The sequence below is a fragment of the Leptonychotes weddellii genome, chromosome 14 (genome assembly GCF_054177405.1).
Source record: "Leptonychotes weddellii isolate Sample4059 chromosome 14, ASM5417740v2, whole genome shotgun sequence".
Lineage (NCBI taxonomy): Eukaryota > Metazoa > Chordata > Mammalia > Carnivora > Phocidae > Leptonychotes > Leptonychotes weddellii.
This window is the reverse complement of record NC_138382.1, coordinates 561,918-588,041: the sequence shown is the minus strand read 5'-3', so window position 1 is coordinate 588,041 and position 26,124 is coordinate 561,918. Positions and strand designations below refer to the sequence as shown.

At 54.5% G+C, this 26,124-nt stretch overlaps 1 protein-coding gene across 2 annotated transcripts in view; it reads left to right on the top strand.

Moving 5' to 3' along the window:
* The window catches only part of BICD2 (BICD cargo adaptor 2), a 46,442-nt gene extending 25,942 nt beyond the window's left edge, over positions 1–20,500 (top strand). Inside the window, exons 2-8 of one of the 2 annotated variants that reach the window (XM_081802695.1) lie at positions 3,210–3,422; positions 9,514–9,666; positions 10,993–11,427; positions 11,990–12,982; positions 13,098–13,249; positions 14,532–14,742; positions 16,489–20,500. In XM_081802695.1, the coding sequence (XP_081658821.1) occupies positions 3,210–3,422; positions 9,514–9,666; positions 10,993–11,427; positions 11,990–12,982; positions 13,098–13,249; positions 14,532–14,742; positions 16,489–16,494 (2,163 nt within the window). In that variant the 3' untranslated portion in view covers positions 16,495–20,500. The other variant, XM_081802694.1, reaches the window with a different exon arrangement.
* The last annotated feature ends 5,624 nt before the right edge of the window (positions 20,501–26,124 follow it).

Sequence of the window (26,124 nt, the reverse complement as noted above, 5' to 3'; positions counted from 1 at the left end):
GCAGCGAGAGAGGGAACACAAGCAGGGGGAGGGTCAGAGGGAGAAGCAGACCCCCCGCCGAGCAGGGAGCCCGATGCGGGACTCGATCCCGGGACTCCAGTCATGACCTGAGCTGAAGGCAGTCGCTTAACCAACTGAGCCACCCAGGCGCCCTTATATTAAGTTTTGAAATAGAGAATTTGAGTATTCCTGCTTTGTTTTCAATATTGTTTTAGCTGTTTTGGGCCCTTTGCAATCCCATATGAATTTCCATTTCTGCAAAAAAGGCCATTGGAATTTTGATAGGGATTGCATTGAGTTTCTAGTTAATCTTTAAAAGGACTTAAATAAGGAGAGCAAGTCTTTTATATTTGTTCCATAATTATAATTTTGGTGCTTTTCACTCCTCCTAAATCTGGATTTCCATCTGGTATTGGTTTTCTTCTGCCTGAAGGATTTTATTTAATGTCTGTAATGCAGGTCTGTAGGTGATAAATTTTTTTAGCCCTTGTCTGAACTCTGTGGAGTTTTCACTGGGTGTAGCCCTCTCGTTAATAGGTTTGTTTTGTTTTCTCAGAGTGGTTCCACTGTCTCCTGACTCATCAGAGAAATCTGCCGTCATCTCATATTTGTTTCTTTTCTCTGGGTGATTTTAGTGTGTCCTTTGCTTCACTGGTTTTAGGCAATTTTGTGATACGCCTTGGTGTAGTTTCTCTCATCGTGCTTGTGCTCAGGGGCGGATGAGCTGCTACCATCTGTAGATTTATAGTTTCTATCAAATTTGGAAATTTTTGAGCCATTATGGTTTTCAAGTACTTCGTTTATCCTCACCCTACCTCTTCCCTGGGATTCTAGTTACCCATGTTTGACCCCAGCTCACTCTGCTCTCTCTGGTTTTTCAGTCTTTCTTTTTCTGTGTTTTGTTTTGGGTAGTCTTGGTGCTGTTTCTTCAAGCTTACTAGTCTTCTGTGTTGTGTAACTGGCTGGTAATCCCATCCGTCGCCCCCTCGCGTCACTCCCTGTCCTTCCATGCTGCGTGTCTTCTGGGTCACTGCTCCGCACGGGCCGTGTGTGCTCTGTGTCCTGAGCCTGCTCGTCTCCTGGCTCTGCCGGGGCGACGGTGAGTTCTCCCCATTGTGGTGGACCAGTTTCCCTTCCCTGTTGCCGCCAGTTTCACGGAGTTGGGAGCTGGTGCCTTTATTCCTGTGTGTTCTCAGGCTTTGTTCTGGGACAGAGTTTGATGCCGTCAGGTTGCTCCCGTCAGCTTTGTTGGTCAGGACCTGAGAGCGCTGACCGGCTCCATGTCCCTGCTTGCTGCTGGCGGCCCTCCCCCAGGTTTGCACTGATTGTGCCCTCTGTCCGCGGTCGGCCCCTTCTGCTGCCCTGTCCAGCGTCTTGCAGCACCGCCTCCTTACCGAAGGTCTGCTGGTCTGCCCGCCATCGTCTCTCTCTCTCTCAGCACCAGGATGGGAGGTCCTTCGGTGGGGACAGGGCTGTCGCGAAGCTCACTTGCGCTTCCCCTCACTCTCTGGTGCTTAGTCACACAGAGTTCCTGTTAATGGTAGCTTTCGCACCCAGGAGCCAGACCCAGTCGCTGTGACTGTCTTACTAGCTCCGCAGGAGGGTCACCGGCCTCGGTGCTTGTGGGCTGGGCTGGGGACTGCGCGGAGGTGAAGATTCGGGCTGAGGCTGGTGGCCTGGTGTCACGGTGTTCAGCCGTCTGGCCTTGGGACGGCCTCTGATGATTGACCCAATGCCTGGTGAGATGTCCGCACTCCAGCCTGGGGTTCAGGAGTGTGTTGTGCAGCTGGGGGTCAGGGCTGCCACCAGATTGGGCCAGGTCTTGTGTAGACATGGATCTGTGCTTTGTTCTTTTATTTGGGACCGGGATGGAGGAGGACAGCATCAGGAATCAGAGCTGAGCTGACTTGGTTTGAAAGGAAACTGGCATTTTCATGGAACGGGCCGTGGGGGCAGCTGGGGGCAGATGAGCAAGACCTGTCCTCGGGAAGGAGAGACCCCACTTCATTTACCTGTCCCCCGCTGGCTTTCTATGTTTTGATATATTATATCAGAAATGGTGCTGCTCAGTAACACCCTTATCTTTATGCATATTTTCCTAATTGTTTTCTTAGACGGAATTCCTAGACTTCATATCAAGTAGCAAATAAGCGAAAATGCGCTTGTTTCTCTCAAGACTTAAAGACATCAACTACTTTCTTCTTCGGTAGCCCTCCCCGGATTTTGTTTTTCTTCCGTGAGCCGGGAGCCCTGTAGAGAGTCTGCATGGGGTGGCCATTGGGAGGGGGGCCGCTGGGGAGGACACACACAGGCCCATGGGGGTTGCGTCCTGGTGACTGGGACTGTGCCAGGTGGTCGGATGGAGGCACTGGATGGGGGCCGCAATCCGCGCAGGACCTAGCCCGTGGACTGGGTCGGCTGCACCTGCCATGTTGTGCTCACCCATGGGGTCTCCTCCCTGAACCTGGGCGCAGTGCCCCCTGGCCTGTTGCAGCCCAGAGCCCTCCCTGGGTCTAAGGGTGGGGATGGCAGCGTCCTCTCCCCTCTGTCTGGTACTTTCTGCTCTCTGCCCAGGCCCTGGTCTGTCGACTGGTTCTGAGTGTCCTGGTTCACGCTCCTGTCCCATCACTCGGCCCAGTCCTGGGCTCACACCCTCCCAGGCCTTCCTGGTCTCAGTGGCCTCCCAGGATGGGTGAGCAGACGGGTCAAGATCAGGCAGTGGAAGGGTGCCTCCCTGAGCCTCGGTTTCTCCATCTGGAGTGGGGCAGAGGGGTGCTGTGGGGGCCTCAGACCTGTCCTGGTGGTAGGGTAGGATCTCCCTGCCTGGCCCCTAGGTCAGCAGCCTGACTCCGGAAAGGGGCTGTGCTGCTGGGGGCCCCATACCCACCTCCTCTCTCTGGGCCCCTAGCCAGTCCCTCAGCTGGGCCCAGGTCCTTCCCTGCCTGGCCCTGCTCGGCCATCAGCCCCACCTAGCTCCTCCCTGTCCCTACCCCCACCTGACCATTGGCCCTGCAGCCCTGTGTAGCCCTTAGGTGTCCAGTACCCCTCCAGTGGCCAGTGGCCCCCGTCCAGCTCCCCCCGTCTCCAATCATGTCCTTCCTCAATGTCCAGCTCCTGGGCACTTGCATGAGCCGCGTCCCCAGAGGGAGTCCTGCCACAGGGCTAGCCAGCGTCGGCCTCCCTCTTACAAGCATCTGGTCTCTGCACAGGCGTTTGGACAGGCACACACGAACCACAAGAAGGTGGCTGCGGACGGCGAGAGCCGCGAGGAGAGCCTGATCCAGGAGTCAGCCTCCAAGGAGCAGTACTACGTGCGCAAGGTGCTAGAGCTGCAGACGGAGCTGAAGCAGCTACGGAACGTGCTCACCAACACACAGTCGGAGAATGAGCGCCTGGCCTCCGTGGCGCAGGAGCTGAAGGAGGTAATGGGCACGCCCAGTGGGGAGGGGAGGGCGAGTGTCTGGTGCCCTTTGGGAGGTGGGAGGCTGCGCTGCCGCCCTCGAGGTGGGGTGGGCAAGCGGCAGGGACAGTGGGTGCAGCCCGGAGCCCGTGTGAGCGAGTCCTGGCCATGGCCTCGGGACCCCTGGGTTGTCATCCAGAAGGGAAGGGGGCCCTACTCTCTGCCCTCTGTTTACTTGGGGGGCAGAGACAGGTGACCAGAGGGACACATGGTTCTGAGTGCCTCACTTCCGATGGGAGGGTACGGAGCAGTCAGGATCCCATAGGGCTGGTTTGGGACAGAGCCCAGGGGCTGGCAACAGTGGGGAGCAGTCACCCCCCTGGTTGGGGGTCAGAGATCATGAAGGCCTGTAGGTCTGGGAGGAGCTTGGCTTGGATGGGATTGCTGTACGGAGCGGAGCCAGAGTGCATGATTTCACTTCCTCCCATGGGATCACCGGGTTGGGATGGAGGGAGGGGCCGCCGGGGAGGTGGGTTTGAGCTCACTGAGGCAGTCTCAGCCCTGCAGCTTCCAGGCTTGTTCCGCTCTCCTCCTCCTCCAGAAGGGCTTGTCTGGGCTGTCGGGAAAGCCCCGGTGACCTGCTGACGCCTGGGTTTGGGCACCAGGAAGTGAGCTCGGCCAGTCCTGCGTGAGAGCAGGTTTGGTGGGGCCGGGATTCCTGCTGTTGGTGCTTTAGGAGGAGACCTGCCGCTCCCCACCCCACGCACCCTCAGCCGCCTCTTTCTCTCAGGGCCCTGCCTCTTGCCCCACAGGTCCCGCTCAGACCAGGGGCCCAGCCAGTGTCCCCGCCCTAGTCAGCCCCATCTGTACCCTATTCCTGAGCTCTTCTGCTGGTCCAGCCTCGGATGTGGCCATCCCCTCTCCTCCTTGAGGCTGGCACCTAAGGCTCAGGCCTGGCTGAGGAGCCTGAACCCCAAGAACACAGCGCCAAGCACTGTCCCCAAGAAGTGCGGCCCTGTGCCTGCCTCCGTGTGACACGCACTGCAGGCCGTGCAGGGTCACCCCAGGGGACACACCGCTTCCGTGAGGATAGCTGTACCGCCCCGTGCCTGGTCTGGCTGCCGTCCGTGTCCTCTGACCAGAACCCCCGTGACAGTCGGCTTAAGTGTGCACCCCCCCCATGCCAACTTTCCAGGGGCATTGATGGCCTGTCATGTGACCCGTGTAACAGATGTACTCAGCACACGGGACAGCTTCAGCTGCCCCAGAGCTCATCCTTTTGGTGATTCTATGGGCACCTCACAGGTGGGGAAACCAAGGAGCATGCCTAGGGTCAGGCCGGCAGCTCTAGGTCCTGACCTCTGACATCAGCACTGTAGTGTGACCTAGTGCAGCCCAGCTAGCATCTGTTCTGGGACGTGGCCTGGAGCCTCATTTTGCAGATGGAAAAGCAGAGGCCCTGGGAGCTGGGCATGGCCGCAGTTGGCTAGAGGCAGTCAGGTCTCGTGCCCACACCGAGGCCTTCCGGAGATAAGCTCTGGGAGGCAGGGTGGGGGCTGCCCTTGAGAGGCGGGACTGGGTTGGTGAGGAGTCAGCCTCATCTGCCCAGTGGGGCCCTGCCCGGTGATTTTTTTGTCCTGGTGGACCATGTCCTTGCTGCCCTGGTGGACCCCGTGTGTCTTGGGACCTAGAGTCCCAGCAGAATTCTGTGCCCCCTGCCACCTAGGGCAGAAGCCAGGAAAGGCTTGATTGCCCAGTGGTGGTGTCTGGGCTGCCCAGAGCCGGCTGGAAGGAAGCCAAGCGTCTGGTCATGAGCTCAGGCGGGAGCAGCCTTGCCAGGGGCCAGGTGGGCTCTTCAGCGTGGGGTGGCTCCCAAGCCAGGGGATGGAAGGTGGGGGGACTGTCTCATGGGCAGACAGCCTGGAGGCAAGAGGAGGGGACGTGGGTATATGGACAAGGCAGCAGGGATGGAGCCCCACACGGGAGGAGGAACTGGGAGGCCTGGGTGGGTCTTGAGGGAATGGACCCCGTGAGGAAGTGCACATCCCTCCTGGGGAGCAGGGCTGGGCCTGACTTGCCCAGGGTGTGGCATGCAGCCCCCCAGGAGGTCAGGGGAGTCGGGGAAGGCGTGTCTGCAGAGAGGCAGGTGTTTCGTGGACAACCTGCACGGAGGGGCGGGGGGCCCTCACTCCATCCATCCTTGGCCTCTGCGGTTACACACGAAAAACACTTACCTGCCCAGGCACTTTGGGGGTCCCTGGACATCCAGGAGAAGGTGCCTCTGGGTCCCAGCAGGCCCACCTGCCGCCCCATCCTACCCCGTTTCAGAGCTGGTCCTCCTCCTGGTGACAGCAGCCGTAGGCACGGGCTTCCTAGGGACTCCAGTAAAGGAGGCCCGCCCCGCAGGCTTCTCAGCTGCCATGTGTCCAACACAGCTTTGGAACCTTCCACGTCCCTGCAGAAGCCACAGTGCTTGGCGCATCCCAGGACTCTGGTCAGACCAGCTGCAGTGTCTCCCTCGAGAGAGCAGGTCCAGCCTGGGGCGTCGCTTATCACCTCCCTAGAACCCCCTGGGAGAAAGGCAGTGGGAAGTACAGCTGGGGGCCTGGAGGAGAGAGCCCCCACCTGAGAGACCCCTTTGTGTCCTTCTGGCTGGCTTGTATGGTTGTCACAGGCCCCTCAGTGAGGCTGGTCCCTGGGTGCCCTCTCCTGACGCCCCTGCCTGGTTCCTCCTTCCCCTACCAGCCAGAGCTCCTGTGGCCATGGCCCAGGCTGCAGGACCCAGGGCCCAGGGCATCACCGCTGCTCTGGAACCTTCCGGGCAGACCAGCCACGACTGCTCTCGTCTCCCCCCACCCCCCAACCCCCCCCCACACACACACGCACACACACACACACCTGGGCTGCCTCAGTCCCTCGGGCTGGACAGGGAGGGTGGGCAGAGCCCTGGCTGGAAGGACAGACGCCTGGCTCAGCCCTGACCTGCCGGTGCCCCCTGCCCTGACGGCGCTTCTCTGTCCGTGTGAGGACAGCCATCTGGTCCAGAGTGAGTCCCGTCTGCGGTTCCTCCATGGCCTCTGCGGGGCTTCCTCACTGAAGGGGGGTGTGCTGGCTGGCTGGGCTGGGGGCTCTGAGGGGCATGGAGAGGGTTTGCCAACAAGGAACCTGAGGTCTGGGGTCCCCGGGCGTCCACCTTCTCCACCTGGCCTGCACCCTGTCGGTGCCCATCATCAGGGCTGCCGTCGACGGGCTGCCTGGGAGAAGATGCTTACTTTGGGGAAAACCAAACCACATGGTGGCCCGTTGGAGCTTGTTTGAGCCCTCAGAGTTGGGTGTGTGCTAGGCGGAGGTGCCAGGTCTGCTATGGGACCAAAATGCAGGCATTTGGACCCCATAGCATCAGCAGACAGCAGCCTCACCTGCCACATGGCGTCCTGGGCGCACTTGTGAGCTGGTGCCCCCGACCTCACCTCCCACGGGACCCCGTGCCCGTTGTCAGCCCGGGTGCTTATGATTGGAGGCTGTGTTGACATTTCTGGCCACGGAGCAAGGCGAGATGTGACTCCTGGGGACCCACATGGGTCTTCCCATGGACCCATCACCCTGACTTGGAAGGTTGAGTCTGTCCTGGCTGTGGGGGGAGCTGCCCCACGGGCCTCTTTCTGCAGTCTGGAGGGTGGGTAGCTGCGGGCTTCAGGCCTTGGCTTCCACCCTGCCCGGTGGCCATGTCAGGTCACACCACGCATGTGTGGGCACCTCCTGCACCCAACGTGAGAGAGGGCGGAGTTGGCAGGGCGTTTCTGGCAGAGGGACGAGCAAGCACTTGCTTGGTGGTCATGGGAAGGGAGGAAGTGTTCTGGGTAACAGTGAACGCTCGGAGCAAGCTGGAGCCGGTGGTGTGTGCGCTCTCTGTGGATGGTCTTACAGGATGCGTTGTCTTTCGGTCAAGGACACAGACTGTGTGCGGCTTCAGCTCAGCAGGGGTCCCACGTGCAGCCCGGTGCTCGGGTTCCGGGGTGCAGAGGGTGTGGGGGGCCCGGGGCAGGCATACAGGCTGGCCTCCACTCCCCTGCCACCTCCTCTTGCTGTCCACCTCCGGGACTTGTTGAGCTTTGAATAAAGCCCGTTTGGAAGGATAGGAATGTGTTTTGCTCATGGCCATGCTCCCAGTGTCGCTTCCTGTGTCCTCATGCTGAGTGGGCAGTTGCTCCGAGCAGAGGCGTCAGGCCAGGGTGGACTGAGCCACAGGGCGGGGGGGGGGCACCCAGCCTGCTGGAGCCACGTGGATGTCACGGTTCTTATAAGTCAGTGACCGTGGTGGTAGTGAGGGCTCTCTAGAGCTGCACACCCGGGGAGGGAGAGAGTGGTTTAGGGTAAGGAATTGGCTCATGTGACCGTGAGGGCGGTGGGCCCGTGGCTGGAGACCCAGGGAAGAGCTGATGTTGTAACTGGAGTCTGAAGGGGTCTGGAGGCAGAATTTCTCTTTCCGGAGAATTCTAGTCTTCTCTCTAGGAGTTTGAACCGATTGGAGGAGGCCCATTATGGAGGGTGCTCTGCTTCACTCCGAGTGTGCTGAATTAAACGTCACTCTCGCCTTTACCCAGCATGGTGGCGTCTAGGCTGGCGTTTGCCCAAATACCCGGATGTGGGGGCCTCGCCACGTTGACGCTGATGTTAACCGTGATAGTCGGGCGGTAAACAAGGGTGGTGTGTGTGGGGCTTTGTCAGGGATTTCCAGCTGCCACTCTGGATCCACAGAAGTGAGTGACTCTGTTTCCTCACGTCGCCGCTCCGACTGTGTCATTTTGCTTATTTTTGCCTGTTCAGCAGGAGTTTTGCTTTCCTGGTGAGCCTTGCTTTTTCTCCCGCTGTGTGTTTCTTCTGGTGTCGCTCTCGGCCACCGCCTCGGGTCACTTTGCCGGAGACTCATGTAGTGAGCAGCTGTCAGGAGTGCTTGCTGCGGAAGGACTCCCCCTTACCGTTGCTTTCATGTTTTCCTTCTTTCTCTCTGGTCCTGTTTCATTACCAATCCAGCGTTGCTGTTGCGTGCATACCTGCATGGAGCGTTGGGGTCTTATGTGCGGAGCTCCAGCACAGTGGAGAGGCCACTGTGGGCCTGGGGGCACCAGATGCCACCTGGAGTGTGGAAACCAGGGAACAGGTGGGGCATAGGCTGTGCAGGGGTCATTTCTGCCCCCCGGGGCCGTTGGCCATGTCTGGAGACCGTTCCAGTTGTCACAGTGTGGGAGGGAGCTGCTAAACATCCTGGAACATACAGGACGGCCCAGAATGTCACAAGGACTGAGGTCGAGGGACCCAGCCAGGTCCTGGCTCAGGGCGCCGGGTGGCAGCTCACACGGGGTCTGCCTGACACCTGAATCCTCAGGGTAGCAGCTTCACTCAGATAATCCACATCCCTTACAACTCACTCACTTCACGGGTACATAGGTTTATGCACCGTCCCAAATCCACTTCTGGATACTCCCGTCACTCCAGAAAGAAACCATGTCAGGTGCTCGTTCCCCACGCACCCCACATTCCGCCTTCTCTGTGTGCGGACTGGCCTGTTGTGAACGCTTCCTGTGTGTGGAATCACATGGTGCGTGGCCATGTGTCTAGTTTCTTTCATCACGGTAGTGGTTCAGGGTTCCTTTGCGTTACGGCACGTGGCGGCCCGTCGTGTCAGTCCTCGTGGCTGAACCACACCCATTGTGTGAACGTATCCCATGTCGTTTATGTGTGTGCCGGTCAGTGAGCTTTGGGTTGTTCCCACATTTGGCTACTGTGACTAGTGCCGTTGCTTCTCGGGGTGCCTGCCGAGGAGGGGCGCTGCTGGGTCAGATGGCGCTGAGCTGTTCCAGCAGCTGTGGCATGTGAGGGAGGGACTGCTTTTAGCCCATTTTACGGATGAAGGAACCAGGGGTCAGAGCAGGCTGAGACCCTGCACTGTTCACCCCCAGAGCACACTGCCCGGGCTGTGGCTCCCCCTGGGTGGCCACACCGGGCTCCATGCAGGCCTGGGCTCGGAGTCCCAGCTGCGTGGCCTCCAGTGCCGGTGGGACCAGCTGTGACCAGCTGTGACCAGCTGCCCACGCCCACCTTCCTCTCTGCAGATCAACCAGAACGTGGAGACCCAGCGTGGCCGCCTGCGGGATGACATCAAGGAGTATAAGTTCCGAGAGGCCCGCCTGCTGCAGGACTACTCAGAGCTGGAGGAAGAGAACATCAGCCTGCAGAAGCAGGTGTCTGTGCTCAGGCAGAACCAGGCAAGTGTCCAGGCTGTGGCCCCTGCCCCTCGCTTCGCAGTCTCTGTGGTCCACGGGTGTTTCCCTGCCTCCTTCCCCACAGCCGAGCCCAGGGCCGCACAGCGCACTGCTGTGGGCTGGGGGGTGGGGTGACAGGGCCCGGCCTCTCCTGGACCACAAGAACGAAGTCTCTGCCTATAGGATTGGCTGACCGTGGCCTGGCCAAGGTGTCCCAGTCAGCAAAGGTGGAAAAAAATACAACAGGTGATGCAGAGGGGACACCCAAACCGCAAGAGGCAGGATGTCCAGCTCCATCCCTCCGCCTTCCTCAGTTTGCCCGCTCCCTTGTCTCTGTGTGGTCCCGGGCCTTGGTAGCCCCCCGGGTAGAGCCGATGGGCATTGAGGAGCAATAGGGAGATGTCCAAGCTCTTATCTCCTGCGCTCGGATAACCCCAACAACAGGTGGGGTGAGAAGGATCACCTCTGCTGGTGACAGGACGCCCACGTGGTACCCCTGGAGGTCTGCACCTGCCACCTACCTCTCCCGGGGTCACAGCTCTGCAGGCTGGGGACTGGGGGACCTTTTCCCAGGAACCCCAAAGCTCAGCGCCCTGGATGTTTAAATCTTGTGTGGGGAGGCCTGGGCCTGTGTGTGTATGTCGACAGAAGGACACGGGCTGCACAGCAGGCCACACAGGGAAACTGAGTCAGGTGGTGGAGTCCAGGCCCCTCCCCGGCCTCCCCTCCCCTGGGCCTGGGGTCTTCTGTGCGGAGCTCAGTCCTGCACCGAAGTGGTTTGTTCCTGATTTCTTGCACCAATATAACAGAATGATAAGAAGTATCTTTAGAAATTTCCCATAGGCCCTGAGCCCCCACTGCAGGCACCTTCGTCCGCCCGCAGACACAGTTTCAGTCCCTGGGACTCTGGATTGTCTTCCCTTCCCACTGGGGTGCCTCGGGGTCTGGGTGCCGGGAGCGCTGCGACACATCCCTCCTCCGCGGGAGCGGTCGTACTTTTGTTTGGAAATAGGGTTAGAAGTGATGGTTATCACATGCGTGTCGATACGTGTTTCGTGTTTCTTAGAATATTTAACTGACTCTTCACGTTCGTTACACAGCTTTGTAGAATTTACGGCCCGTGTGCGTGTGGTGACGTTTTGCGCGACCCGACCCGGGTGCAGCAGGGCTGTCGTGTCTCCGACTCTGCTGCCAGCGGTGCTCGGGTCCCGGGTGTGGGTGTGCACCTCGTGCCCAGAGCCCCCGAGCGTCGGCCAGCCCCTCCTGTGGCATCTGCACGCTGGTGTTTCCCCCTCACACGGGCACAGCACAGTGTCGCTCTCTTTCCAGGTGGAGTTTGAGGGCCTCAAGCACGAGATCAAGCGTCTGGAGGAGGAGACTGAGTACCTCAACAGCCAGCTGGAGGACGCCATCAGGCTCAAGGAGATCTCGGAGCGGCAGCTGGAGGAGGCGCTGGAGACCCTGAAGACGGAGCGGGAGCAGAAGCTCAGCCTGCGCAAGGAGCTGTCCCACTACATGAGCATCAACGACTCCCTCTACACCAGCCACCTGCACGTCTCCCTGGAGGGCCTCAAGCTCAGCGATGACCCCGAGGCCCTGGCCAACGGCTTCGAGCACGGCGGCCTGGCCAAGCTGCCACTGGACAACAGGACCTCCACGCCCTCCAAGGACGGCCTCGCCCCACCCTCCCCCAGCCTGGTGTCCGACCTCCTCAGTGAGCTCAACATCTCCGAGATCCAGAAGCTGAAGCAGCAGCTGATGCAGGTGCGGGCGGCCAGGGTCTCACGGCCCAGCGGCCTTGGGGCTGCGCACGCTGTCCCTGCCTCCAGCCCTGCCCCCGCAGTGTTGACAGATGCCGGGCCTTTGTCGACGTTGTGCACCCCCTCTGGAGTACTAGTGTTGATTGTAAAGTCCATGTTGTTACCCAAAGCAGAGCTGTAGAGCTGCAGGGCAGGTGCCCAGAGAAGGAGGTTCCTGATGATGAGGGGGCAGTTTGGGCCCACCCCAGGGTTCCCCAGGTTTGCTCGTGCCCTTTCATGGGGTCCACGTGCAGCCTCCCGCGCTGCATCCTGCGGATGCATCACATCAGGGTTTCCTGCCCTGGACAGAGCAGAGTCCTGGGGTCTGCACCATGACCCGTCTCCAAGGAGGAGCCCACCCAGCTCCGCAAGCCTCCAGGCAGGGAGGGCCCACCGAGGCCCCACACCGGCACCCCATTGCACACATCACAGACCTGCAGCGTGACAGCTGGGGCACAGGCGGGGTCACCACTGGGTCTGTCCTGGGGGTCCTGCAGGCTGCTGATGGGCCTCCTGTGCTTTTGCAGATGGAGCGGGAGAAGGTGGGCCTGCTGACAACGCTGCAGGACACACAGAAGCAGCTGGAGCAGGCGCGGGGAGCCCTGTCGGAGCAGCGCGAGGAGGTGAGCCGCCTCACAGAGAACCTCAGTGCTCTGCGGCGCCTGCAAGCCGGCAAGGAGCGGCGGACGGCCCTGGACAGCGAGAAGGAGCGTGACAGCCATGAGGACGGTGACTACTACGAGGTGGACATCAATGGGCCTGAGATCCTGGCTTGCAAGTACCGTGTGGCCCTGGCAGAGGCAGGTGAGCTTCGCGAGCAGCTGAAAGCCCTGCGCAGTGAGCATGAGGCTGGCGAGGCCCGGCATGCGGAGGAGAAGGGCCAGCGTGAGGCCGAGAGCCAGGCGCTCGCTGAGAAGGTCTCCCTGCTGGAGAAGGCCAGCCGCCAGGACCGCGAGCTGCTGGCCCGGCTGCAGGCGGAGCTGAAGAAGGTGAGCGATGTCGCTGGTGAGACGCAGGGCAGCCTGAGCGTGGCCCAGGACGAGCTGGTGACCTTCAGCGAGGAGCTGGCCAGCCTCTACCACCACGTGTGCATGTGCAACAACGAGACGCCCGCCCGCGTCGTGCTGGACTACTACCGGGAGGGCCCAGCCGGCCCCGAGGCCCGTGGGCACCGCTCGCCCGTCCTGCCCAGGGGGCCGCCAGCCACGGAGGGCGGGCCGGGGGACAGCAGCCCTTCGCCCAGCCCCTCTTTGCCCTCGCCCCTGAGCGACCCGCGTCGGGAGCCCATGAACATCTATAACCTGATCGCCATCATCCGTGACCAGATCCGGCACCTGCAGGCGGCCGTGGACCGCACCACAGAGCTGTCCCGGCAGCGCCTGGCCTCCCAGGAGCTGGGCCCTGCCGCGGATAAGGACCGGGAGGCGCTCATGGAGGAGATCCTCAAACTGAAGTCACTGCTGAGCACCAAGCGGGAGCAGATCACCACGCTGCGCACGGTGCTCAAGGCCAACAAGCAGGTGTGTGGCCGGGCGGGGCTCCTCCCTCCCTGGGCCTCGGACGGGGACGCATGGAGGCAGGCGGACCCCTCCCCGCGTTTCTCAAGCCCCTGCCCTTTGTGTGTCTGACCCCCAGACGGCCGAGGTGGCCCTGGCCAATCTGAAGAGCAAGTACGAGAACGAGAAGGCCATGGTGACCGAGACCATGATGAAGCTGCGCAACGAGCTGAAGGCCCTCAAGGAGGACGCCGCCACCTTCTCCTCCCTGCGCGCCATGTTTGCCACCAGGTACCGCCCGTGGCTCCTGCCAGTGTGGGCCGGGGGGTCAGGCCGTGCGGGGGCTCCATCCCTGCCACTGGTGAAGGCCCACGGGCTGTTGCCTGCAGTGTTGGCCGCACCGCTGCAGGAGGGAGGGGGCTGGCAGTGGAGGCTGAGAGGCCAGGGCCCAGAGGCCGGCTGCAGGCACCAGGTTTGAAGCGGGTGCGGGCTGAGGCCGACACCCGGCAGACAGGGAGTTGGCCCCCTGGAACGCAGCAGGAAGTTTGTAGATTCACAAGGAAGTGGCGGGGTCCTGGGGTGCCCCGTCTGACCTGCCCATTGGGGATTAAGCTGGGGAGGGCAGCCAGCTGTGGACGTGGGCATCCAGATGCCTCCACCAGGAAGGCAGAGCCGGAGGCTGCTCGGGGGGCCTGGTTTCGGGTGTTTGCACTACCCAGAGGGGCTGGTGTCGGGCAGGCACCAGGGACGGGACCTCGGTGGTCCAGGCAGGTCCTTCTTGAGGGCAGGGAGGCAGAGGCTGTGGGTTAGATGGGGTTGGAACCCAGATCAGGGTCTGCTACTCCTCGTGCTGTCAGACAAGGAAAGAAAGTTCCAGGCTTCCCTGAAGGCTCCCTGGCCTCCTGGCAAAGATCTTGGGAAGGACCCCACAATCACTCCCTCACCATGTGGGTGGCGTGGTGACCCTCACTTCCGCAACCTGTTCCATTTAAGAACTTGGCTTCTGAAATGCAGCTGAGAGCACAGACTTGCAGTTGGGCCCTTGGCCCCCAGAGAGGGAGGCCCGTGGTGGGTGGAGGGGAGGGACAGGTGTGCCCACCGCTGCCTCCCTCAGGGACACACCTGGAGGGGGTGTTTCTCTCCCAGCTCCACGGACAGAGGGGGCACAGGTCCCAGTTAAGCAGAGGACTGAGGGGCACGTCCACACGTGCCTTTCCCAGACTCTGGCTGGCCATTTGGTGACCTACTAAGCACCTACTGTGTGCACACACCGCTCCGGAAACAAGCCAAGTCCTGCCTGTGGGTTTAGCCGTGAGGGCCGGGTGCCCCTCGGCCATCTGGAGGCCCGCACGGCCGCTGCCACCTCCCTTAGTGGAAACCAGCTGGGGAGCCCTTCCCAGAGGAAGCCGACCCGCCGAGGGGCAGCCGCCACCTTCCAGCCCAGCGAGCAGGACGCCGCTGAGTCCCCTTGCCCTCTGCCCGCTGGGCAGGCCCTCCGGGCGGGTCCTCAGCCACGGTGCTGTGTGCTGTGCCGGCTGCTTCAGCCGCGCTCTCGCCTCTGACGTCCCCGCAGGTGTGACGAGTACATCACGCAGCTGGACGAGATGCAGCGGCAGCTGGCCGCCGCGGAGGACGAGAAGAAGACGCTCAACTCCCTGCTGCGCATGGCCATCCAGCAGAAGCTAGCGCTCACCCAGCGGCTGGAGCTGCTCGAGCTGGACCACGAGCAGACCCGGCGGGGCCGCGCCAAGGCCGTCTCCAAGGCCAAGCCGGGCACCCCGAGCGTAAGTCACACCTGCGCCTGTGCCGGCGACAGGGCCGAGGGCGCCGGGCTCACCACCCAGGTGCTCTGCGGCGAGAAGTATAACGTCTGCTGCGATTAGGGCCACGGGGCCTCAGCTGCAGCAGCCCTGCGGCACGCCATCTGCCCGCTTCACCTGCACTAACCCAGCAGCAGTGGGACCGCGGTGCTAGGCTGCTCTTAACCGTGACTAATGCACAGAGGGAAGGATTTGGCCGAGGCAGCGTGCTGTTCCACCTGGACCCTGTGAGCTCTGTGTCTGTTCTCATCCCTCGGGACCGCCCCTCACAGCAGCTACTGGGGGGGAGGGGTGTCAAGGTGGCTCAGAGCCGCGTGTCCCTGCGCACAGTGGTTCCCAGTGTGCCGTTGGCTCCTGCAGGGGGCGGGGGATGGGGCAGAACCCGAGCTGAACTTGCATGTCCCTGCATGTGTCTGATGCGGTGGCGCCGCCCCAGCACCAGAAGCAGCGTTAGAGGCTCCGGCCCAAGCGCCAGGCACAGTGTCAGAGGCCGCGCGGAGCTTGGCACAGTTCACAGAGGATTTCTTTGTGGTGTATGCGGCATCTCACTGCACATCACGTTTGGGACACAGTTCCCTCCCCCACGCCCGGAGGAACAGCAGCCCCGAGCCCGGCGTCCTCCAGCCCGGGCGCAGGGCACTGCTCGTGGGGCATGGAGCTTAGCAGGCTCAGCCTCTCTTTCTGAGGCTGCACACCTGTCTGCTGACCTGCGAGGTGACACATTGGCAGGCCCAAGGCCTGGGGTTTTTTCGTGAGAAAAACTTAAGTGCCTGGCCAGACCCTTTCCTCACAGGAAGCCCATCCTTTCGTACTTAGGGTGTCCCAGCCTTCAGGGCAGGTTTCTTCACTCTGTGCTCATGATCAGACCCCCCAGAACAGGGCTCTGGAAACCCCCAGCGGATGGGCTGAAACGAGGGACTCCCACATCTGTAGCCAGAGCCCAGCCTAGGGTGGGGAGGGAGCCTCGCACGGCCCTGGGCCTGTTCCAGGACGCATGCAGGAGGTGGATGGTTCCCCCGCGTCAGTGCGGTTCCAGACGTGGGACGGGCAGCAAAGGCAGCTGTAGGACTTTCCGTTCCCAGAGCTGGCATCCACAGGCCACCTGAGGTCCCATGTTCAGAAGCAGGACTTTGCAGTATTTTTCTCCCTGTTGCCCGTGGGGGCTGCAGGACACGAGGCTTCCGTCTTTTCCCTGAAGGGCTCCTTGCCTGATCTCTCCGTGGCTCAGAGGGGGTTTGCGTTGCCCCTCATACAGCTCTCGCCTCGGTTCCCAAGCGCATCTCAGTCCCCACCAGACTCCAGGCACTGCACAGACCGCCTTGGGTTTGGAAGACAACTGGAGTGGGGAGAGGTGGCCCAGGCCGCACCAGCCCCCAGCTCCAGGCTGCTTTGCTGATGGCCTGTCGGGTCTCGGATCCCCCTCCTGCCCTGAGGAGGGGTCAGGCCGTCCCCTCTGCAAGCAGGTCTTCCAGGGGCATGGCTGCCTGACGGCCCCGCACGCCGCTTCTGCCCGCCACCGAGCCTGGCACGCAGCTTCCCTCCATACTTGCAGGGGTCTTCCTGAGGCACCAGGGCTGGTGGCCCTCCCTAACACATGCAGGTCTTCTCTGCCGCCGACTAACGCACCACGTCCACGTCATCACCCAGCCAGAGCTTCGGTTGTCTGAGTGGTGCCGGTTCTAACGCTGTCTTGTTTTCTCCCGTTTTCAGCTGTAGAGTAGCTGCCGGGAGGACTCGGCCGCGGCCCTGTCACACTGCAGCCCCTCCCCCTCCCGTGGGCCCACGCAGAGGAAGGAAGGGCAGCCTAAAAGTCCACTTAGAAACGTGTTTGGATATGCCACTGCAGTTCTTTCCAAGTTAGCATTCCCTGAGTGTTTAATGGCAGAGGCAAGAAAGCTTTAATGTTGAGAATGCCACCAGCTGCTGCCTGGAAGGCCTTTGCACAGCGCCGAAGAACCCGCCTGGACAGCGGCCACCAGGCTCGCTCAGAAACCCGCTAGAAACGCTCGACACCGGGCCTCCCTGCTACAGATGCCCTTTCTTATCCGATCAACCTGTGCACTTTTGATATTTTGATATTATATTTGCTTCCTTAATCCCTCCCATAGAGACGGTCTCAGATGCCGTGGTCGGTCTCGTGGTCCTGTAGCTCTGTCTTAGCTCCCGCCGTGTTGATCTGACATCAGCACGTGGCACGGATGTGTTTTCCTAGCATGTAGCTCTAGACTGTTTAGATGAAGGCCTCGACCCGGCAAGGAGCTCAGCGAGACGTATCCACGCTGTGGTTCAGCAGCCTTTTAGGTTGTACGGCATTACGGTTCATGTTTGAAATTACAGATTTTAAATGCCATGTTCATTAAGAAATCCAGGGTATTTCCGATTCTGGGGTTTTTCATATCGTATTATTATTATTCTTAGGAATAGTTCAATGTAACAAGAAGAAAACTTGACCTTTGCTCTGGTTAAACAGTAATAGGCACTTGAAAACAAAAAGATAAATTATTGAGTGAGTAGTATTACCTACAAATTCCAGAATCTTCTGGGTTTTAGGACATTGTGAAGCATGACTGATTAACAGAATTTTATACAACTGTACCAGTGAAATTCCAAATTGGAATTGTTTTGTTACTCTGGTTGTTGTGCCAAATTGTGGTACACTTAGAAAATCCTACAGTCGTCGATTTTTAGGGTGTTCTATTTCGACGCCTTTTTGTTAGTAATCATTTGCCAGTAGTGCCTTCATCAGTTAAGGGAGGTGTCCCAGCGTAGTTTATGCTCTCAAATGGACGGTGAAGAGCTAGTTGGGAATGTTGAAGGCCAGGGTGGACCAATAGGTGTGAACGGGTGCACACCTTCATACCCGAACCTGGGCATCTTCATTGAGGGAAAGAAAACAGCAATTGTGCAAAATTCTGTTAGTCAGTGATTCTTTACCATGCAGATCCTTGCAAATTCAGGGGCTGAGAAAAGGAAAGTGAACACACACACGTTGAGTGTGCTTTGGGAACCAAATGGACCTGAGGGACAAGCTAAGCAAGCGGTGCGAACAACATGCCACGTTTGTGAAGAGCGGGAGGCAGGAGCGCCGGCGCTGTCGGCCTCGTGCGGTGGGGTGAGGGCTAGCCATAGTATTCTTTGCAAATGTGAGGAAGAGAGGTTCTATATTCTCTTGCTTGGTGTAACTAATCACTGTTAATTTCAGGAAACAGAACTCGACAAAGCCCCTCAGCAATCCAGGGCTGCGTCCTGTCGGGTTTGCTGAGGGAGGCTGTGCTTATGGTAAAATTGGTACTCACAGAGGAAGAAAGTGTCCTCTCTCCTCCAAAATAAAGGACAAATTACAGTAATGTATAAGTAGCAAGAAAGAAGAATTCTGTTTCCTGGAATAAGCATTTCTTATTCCTAGTTGTAGGGACCCCTATTTTTACCTTCTATTACAGTGTTGATTCATAAGAAATAATGTTACATTTACGATAACTTCATCTGTATGGGATATTTATTTGCAATGATGTCTGAGTACTGTATTTTTTTCTGTGCATTACCTTAGTGTCAGAATGTTGTCTTTATTTTAAGATCATGTGCATGTTCTCCTGCCAAGGAACCTTTACACAGACCCAAACAGACAAACAAAAAATGCCTTCCGATTCTGAGAAAATGAGGCAGAGCGTGGAAAAGGAGTAGGAAGGAGCAATCGGTCTCAACTTGGGACACGGGCGTATGGCACGAATGTCTGCAAAGCCAGTGCACATAGGAACAGTGGGCCTGGTAAAGGTCATGTCGGTAGGACCAATAAATAAAGAATGATACAAAAGCACAAAACTTGTCCTCTGTGGCTGCTCTGACCCCTGCTCCAGGTGACTGTGGGTCCAGCAGTGCATCATAATTCCAGTTTCTAAAACAACAAAACCAGCCTGTCAGTAACTCTGGTGGTAGGAACTGGAAGCAGCCTGGGGCCCATTTCAGGAGGTGTGGACGGGAGGGGAGGTGTGGGATGCCTCCAGCAATGGGCCTCAGGTGTCGTGAGCACCCAGCAGTGTGACAGTGAGAGCACGTTGCCTTCATACTGTCCTCTCTCAAGAAGCAGAGATTTGGATAATGTGGGTGTCCTTTGCTGTTCAGACTCTTGCTCTGTGAACTCAGGGATGAATAGATTCAGGCAACAAGAGTTACCTGTTTGTCAGTGCAAAGCCACGTTCACCTGTAGGAATGTCTGTGAGGCATGCTGAGCTTGTTCTGGTGTGAGCTTAGGGGCAAATCCTGGCTTAGGGGACAGGAGGTCCTGGGGACACTCTGGCACTGTTCCTTCTGACAGCCTCAGTCAGGCCCGAGGGACTGCCTAAACCTCAGGGCAGCTGTCTGAGGCCAGGGTCTCACTGCCCTGGCCTCTTCCCAGGACACCTCCCTCCACCCAAGGTCTCCCCTTGCCCTGTGGTCGCTGCAGGGCTCCTTCCTCTCGTGATGCATGTCTGGCTTGAGTAGCGGTTGCTGGAGCCCGTGTTCAGCTTGAAACCTCTTGAAAGAGACTCGTATTTCTAACTCAGTAGCTAAAAGGAATCTTCCTCCCCCGCTGGCCTGTACCGCCCCACCAGGCCCCTGGAAGAGGTGGAAAAGACAGCCCGTCACAGATCTAGAGGAGGAGAGGTTGCTGTCAGTGGGCTGGGCGGGGCAGGTGCCATCCAGCCCTTGGCTGCCACCATGTGAGCGGCGCATTGTGGCTCTGGCCCAGTCCCATCATTTGGGGTGTTTGACTCACGAGCACAGATGCTGAGGCCTTCTCTACCCCCCAGCATGCTCTGAGTTCTTGCACACGTGGTTCTTCATTTCGGGGATGGAGTGGGAGTCTCCTGAATGGGGGGAGAGCGGGGTCATTTGGCCCTGAAAGGCCTCCTGCTTGGCCTTCCCTTCCAAGAGGGAATGTCTCCATTCCCACCTCCTCCTCTGCCTGCAGTGGTTTTCACTCCAACCCCTTATAGGTTCCCAGAGCTGGAAACAACAGCGTCGGTTTGAAGATAGACCTTTGGTTGAATTGCCCCCTTTCAATGGCTCACTTACCCTGACTGAGTTCTCTCTGAGCCTCAGTTTCCCCTCTGTAGGTTAGGGATGATAGTTCTTGACTCAGAGGTTGTCAAGTTTTATCAAGCTGTAGGTAACTGGCATGCGGGGTGCTCAACAGCTGACTTGATGATGTGGTTCTTGCTGCCACTGTCATCATCCCCAAGGTCTGGGGTACCAGGCCATGGAGCTAGGCCTTTGTCCTGTAGGAGTGTGAATTTAAGTCAGCTTTTAACCAAAGTGTAATTTGCATTTAGGAAATAGCACCCATCCCAACGTACAGTCACCATTTGCACACAGTGAACACAGATTGTGTGACCCCCCACCCCTTTTTGTGCTTTTTGAGGCAGACAATAATGGGATGCCTCTGTCTGCCAGTCCTGGTGAGGCTCTAGGCTGCCTCCCGCCCTTAGGAGCCTCCTGGGACAACAGATGTGCCTATATCCTGATGTCACCTGGCATGGGATCTTGGCAGGGATGGGCTGCCATCAGATTTTCCTCTGTACATGCTCACTTTTCAGCTGTGTACAAACAATGAAGCCAGAAGGGCTGTGTGTTACCATTTTGTCAGATTTCTTATGGGCAAGCACACTGGCTCTTGTGAGTTCATCTCATTCATCTGTGAACCTTGCTTTTGTAAACTCAGGTCCCTAAGGTGGGGGGATTGGCCCCCCCACACACACACACAGAGTTTCTCCTAAGCAGGAGAAGGCGATGCCACAGTACCTCACCCACAGAAAAGGTCTCCCTGCATTGATACCGTGAGCACGCCCCTTCCTGGGCCTCCTAGGAGGGGAGAACAGTAGAATCACACACACACATGCCAGGATCCCTTTTGTTCATCTTACTCTCAAGTAGGGAATTAAGATTTATTTACCCAAAAGTGTTCAGAAGAGTGCAAAAAATGCAAACTGCACACTCTGCACCCACCATATGCATGAGAAGCAAACGAGGGCAGCCCTCAGAGCTTTCATGCACTTTGCACCCACTCTTCCTCCCAGGGGTAACCCTGAGTCTGTCTGTGCAGGCCGCTTGTGTGTATTTCTGTACATTATGAAGTGGAAGCATACAACAGAGATCCAGAGCTGGGTTAGATTTACTTGCCAAATTGCATTGATTTCTCACACCATGATTGAGCTGTGCAGTCATACGTGACTTGCTTTAGAGTCAAAGATCTATCGTTGAGTGTAAAAGAATGGAAAAAAAATATTCCATGCAAACAGTAGCCACATTACTAATATCAGACAAAACAGACTATAGGACAAAAATTGCTTTGAGAGACAAGGAAAGACATTATATAATGATAAAATAGTGAATTTACCAAGAAGATACAACAATAATAAATACATATGCACCAAACAACAGAGCCCAAAAACATACTAAGCAAAAACTGCCAGAATTGAAGGGAGAAGTAGTTCAACAAGAGTTGGAGACTTCGGTGCCTCATTTTCAATAATAGAACAAGACAATATCAGAAAGGAAGAAAAATACCAGGTCAATAAACCAGCTAGACCTAATACATCTACGAAACATGCCAACCTACAACAGAATACACATTCTTATTAAGTGCATATGGAACATTCTCCAGGATAAACCACATACTAAACCACAAAACAATAAAGACTGAAATCATACAAAATGTTGTTTAATGATAATAGAATAAAATTAGGAATAATGAAATGTGGGAAATTCACAAATATGTGTAAATGAAACTAAATCAGTGGGTCAAAAAAGATATAAGGAAGAAAAGAAGATTTCAAATCAATAACCTAATCTCTCACCTTAAGAAAATAGAAAAATAGAATGAACTAAGCCCAAAGCAACCAGAGGAAAGGAAATGGTAAGAATTAGAGTGGAGATAATGAAATAAGCAGTGGGAGGAAATGGAGAAAATCAACAAAACCAAAAGTTGTCTCTTTGAAAAGATCAGCAAAACGACAGACCTTTACACCAGGAAAAAAGAAGACATTACTAAAAATCAGAAGTGAAAATGGGAAAATTACTTCTGATTTTACAGAAATATAAAGGATTACAATGAAGTACTATGAATATTTATACACCAAGAAATTAGATAACCTAAACCCGAATGCATCAGAGAGAAGGAAACAGTAAATAGGGCAGAGATGAGTGAATAGAAAAATCAATAGAAAAAAATGAAAACAAAATTATTTCCCAGAAAAGATCAACAAATTGACAAACCTTTAGCCAGACTGAAAAACAGAGAAGACTCAAATTACTGACCTCAGTGATGAGAGTGGGGATATTCTGACCTGACATGAATAAAAAGGATTATGAGATATTATAACAATGCTAACAAATTAAATAACCTTGGTGAATTGACAGGTCCCTTGAATCACACCAACTACAAAAGCTGACTCCAGAGAAAATAATTGTACAGACATATAATGAGAAATTGAATCAGTACTCAAAAATCTTCCAACAGAACCTCTAGTTTCTGGTCCAACTTGTAAGGAGCTTAGAAGTCATCACTTTGTCCTAATAGGTGAAAAGCTGAACAAATTAAAAAAACAACCACCCTTCTTGGATCTGTCAGAGAAGTGAGGTCACAGGGCACACCACTGTCCCTAAAATTAGAGAGACAGATACAGAGAATTACAATTTACCAGAGCAGTTAAAACCTGGGCAGGAAAACCTGAACTGTAATTGGCAGGTTGTTGAAAGCTCAGTGTGGTGAGAAGTCTGGGAGGGCCCAGTCGTAGAGGACCCTCACACTTATGTGAGTTTTACCTCCAGCAGCTCTATGGGATTCTCACTGAATGTCAGAGAAAAGTCCCTTCAGTCTTCTGTCCAGCAGCAGAAGGGGAAAAGGAGCCATTTTGAAATATCCTAGAGTATTCTGCCTTAACCAGCCTTCCTCTCAGGACAAACTATTTTACCATGGCCTAAGAGACCTGGGGGAAGGGAAATACCCAATTCCAGTCCCCTTTGGCCATACTTTACTACTTGAAGGGGTGAAAAGAAGAAAAAAACTGTGAAGCACTTGTGAAGTTCAGAGCCCAGGGGCACAGGTGCTCTAATCACAGACCTAGTTGTAGGCCTGTAGAATCCTTCCTCTTCCGTGCACCTTACCAGTATATTACTAAGGCATATTTACACTGGTTCCCTTTCCCCAGTACATCGCAGTCTGGCTTTCAACAAAAACTTAAACATAATAAAACTAAGAAAAAAAACAAAACACACACTCTATAAAATAGAGTATCAGAACCAGATTCAGATATAGCAGAAATGTTGGAAGTATCAGACCAGGAATTTAAAATAACTTTGACTAATATTGAGGGCAGTAATGGAAAAAGTAGACACCATGTAGAAACAGATGGTTAATATAAGCAGAGAGATGGAATGATCTAAGAAAGATTTAAAAAATTCTGGAAATAAACCACTGTGACAGTAATATAGAAAGCCTTTGATGAGCTCATTAATAGATTGGACACAGCTGAGGAATCGCTGAGCTTTGGGATATGTCAGTACAAATGTCCAAAACTGAAGAGCAAAGAGAAAAAAAGAACGGGGGGAAAAAAAACATAAAAGAATATCACTGTGGGACAACAGCAAAAGGTGTATCATATGCACAGAGGAACACCAGCAGGAAAAGAGAAAGGAAGAGAAGCAATATTTGAACCGACAGAATTTCCCCAAATTGTTGAACACCAAACTACAGCTCAGAGAACATTGAGGGGGACAATACCAAAATAAAATTACACCTAGGCACATGATATTCAAACTACAGAAAATCAAATACAAAGAACCCTAAAAGAAGCCAGAGAGGTTGGGGCGGGGGGGGTTGGGGGAGTTTTACCTGTAGTGAGTGAAAGATAAGAGTTACATCTGACTTCTTAGAAACCATGCAAGCAAGAAGAGAGTGGAGCGAAATATTTAAACTGGTTAGAGAGAGAGAGAGAAAAGACCAACCTATAATTCTGTATCCTGTGAAATTATCTTTGAAAAATAAGACATAAAGACGTGCTCAGACAAAAATTGAGGGAGTTTGTTGCCAGTACACCTTCCTTGCAATAAATGTAAGAGTTTTTCAGAGAGAAGGAAAATTTTATAGGTCAGAAACTCAGAACTACATAAAGAAAGGAAGATTGTTAGAGTAGGGATAAATAAAGGTAAAGTAAAAACCCCCTTGTACTTCTTGTTAATTGATCTAATAAGTTTGTTCAAAATAATAATAGTAATTTTTTTATGATTACAGCATATGCATAAGTGAGATGAAAGCAATGCTACAAGGGACAGGAGGTAAGAATTAGGAATATTTTGTTATTATAAGGTACTTGCACTAATTGAGAAGTGGCATGGTGTTATTTGAAAGTGGACTTGCAGAGGGGTGCCTGGGTGGGCTCAGTTGGTTAAGCATCCGACTCTTGATTTCGGCTCAGGTTATGATCTCAGGGTTGTGAGATTGAGCCCCGCATCAGTCCCCATGCTGGGCGTGGAGCCTGCTTAAGATTCTCTCTCCCTCCCCGCCTCCCCTCCTAAAAAGAAAGAAAGTGCAGCCAGTTAATTGTAAATATATTTTGCAAACTGTTGGGCAGCAACTAAAAAAAGTTTAAAAAAAGCATAACTGATATGCTAAGAAAGAAGACAAAAATCGGAACAAAGAACAAGGGCAATGATTAAGAGTCAGTGGTCTAAATACACCAATTAAAAGGCTGTCAGAGTGGATCAATAAACAAAGACCTTACTGTATGCTGTCTGCAAGAAACCCATTTTAAATAAGCAGACACACATAAATTAAAAGCAAAGGGATGGAGAGAGATATGCCATCCGAACACTAATCCAAAGAAAGTGGGTGTAGCTATATTAATTTCAGACAGGGCAAACTTCAGAGCACAGAAAGTTAAAGGATAAAGATGGGTTTTATATAAGGACAGAGGGATCGGTTCTCCAAGAATATAACAATCCTTAACGTGTAATCCCCTAACAACAGGGTGTCTGACTATGTGAGGCAAAAGCTAGTAGAATTGCAGGAAGAACTTGAGAAATCCACTATTATAGTTGGAGATTTGAATACCGCTCTATGAGAAATGGACAGATCCGATAGGCATAAAATCAATAAGGACATAGTTGAACTCAACAGCACCATCAGTCAACTGCTTATAATTGGCAACTGTAGACAGCTTCATCCACCAACCTCCTTCTGAAGCTCACGTGGAACATTTACCAAGATCGACTACATTCTGGTCCCCAGAACACATTAACACATTTAAAAGAATAGAAATCATGCAATGTATGCTCTCAAAACACATGAAATTCAACTAGATTCAATAATAAGATAGTTGGAAAATCCCAAAATACATGGGGATTTGCAATAGACTGCATATGTCTTCCAAAATTCATGTTGGAACTTAATCCTGAACGTGACAGTATTGGGAGGTGGGGCCTTTGAGAAGTGAGAACGTCATGAGGGTAGAGTCCTGATGAGTCAGATTAGTGCTTTATAAAAGAGGGCCGAGAGAGCTCGCTTTTTGCTGTGTCCTCAGTGGGCTCTCACCAGACACTGAATCTGCTGGCACTTCCCTGCCTTGGACTTCCCAGACTCCAGAACTATAAGAAATAAATTTCTGTTGTTATAAAGCACCCAATTCTATGTTGTTTTTTTAAAATAAGGAAATCTCTTCAAGGGTACTATACTCTCAATAAAAACAAACAAACAAATGAAATCCCCTCATTAAAACTTACTGTGCTTTGATACTGTATCTAAAAAGTCATTGACATGTCCAAAGTCATAGATTTTCTTTCATGTTACCTTGTAGGAGTTTTATGGTTTTGTGTACAGTCCATGAAAGATATAATTGATAAGCTGAACTTCATTAAAATTAAATGGTTAAAAGAATTAGAGGATAAGCGACAGCCTTGGAGAAAATATCTGGTAAAGGGCTATTATCCAAAGTATACAAACAATTAAAACTCAACAATAAGAAAACATAGGCTACTAAACGATCAGTGGGTCAATGAGGAAATCAAAGAGGAAATCAAAAATACATGCAGATAAATGAAAATGAAAACACAATGGTCCAAAATCTTTGGGATACAGTGAAAGCAATTCTAAGAGTGAAATTTAAAATAATACAAGCCCACCTCAAGAAATAAGAAAAATCTCAAATGAACAATCTGATCTTACACTTAAAAGAACTAGAAACAAAGCCCAAAGTTAGAAGAAATAATAAAGAGCAGAAAAGATGAAATAGAGACCCCAAAAAATCCCAAACCAAAAAACAATAGAAAAGATCAAAGAAACCAAGAGCCGGTTCTTTGAAAAGAGAAACAATC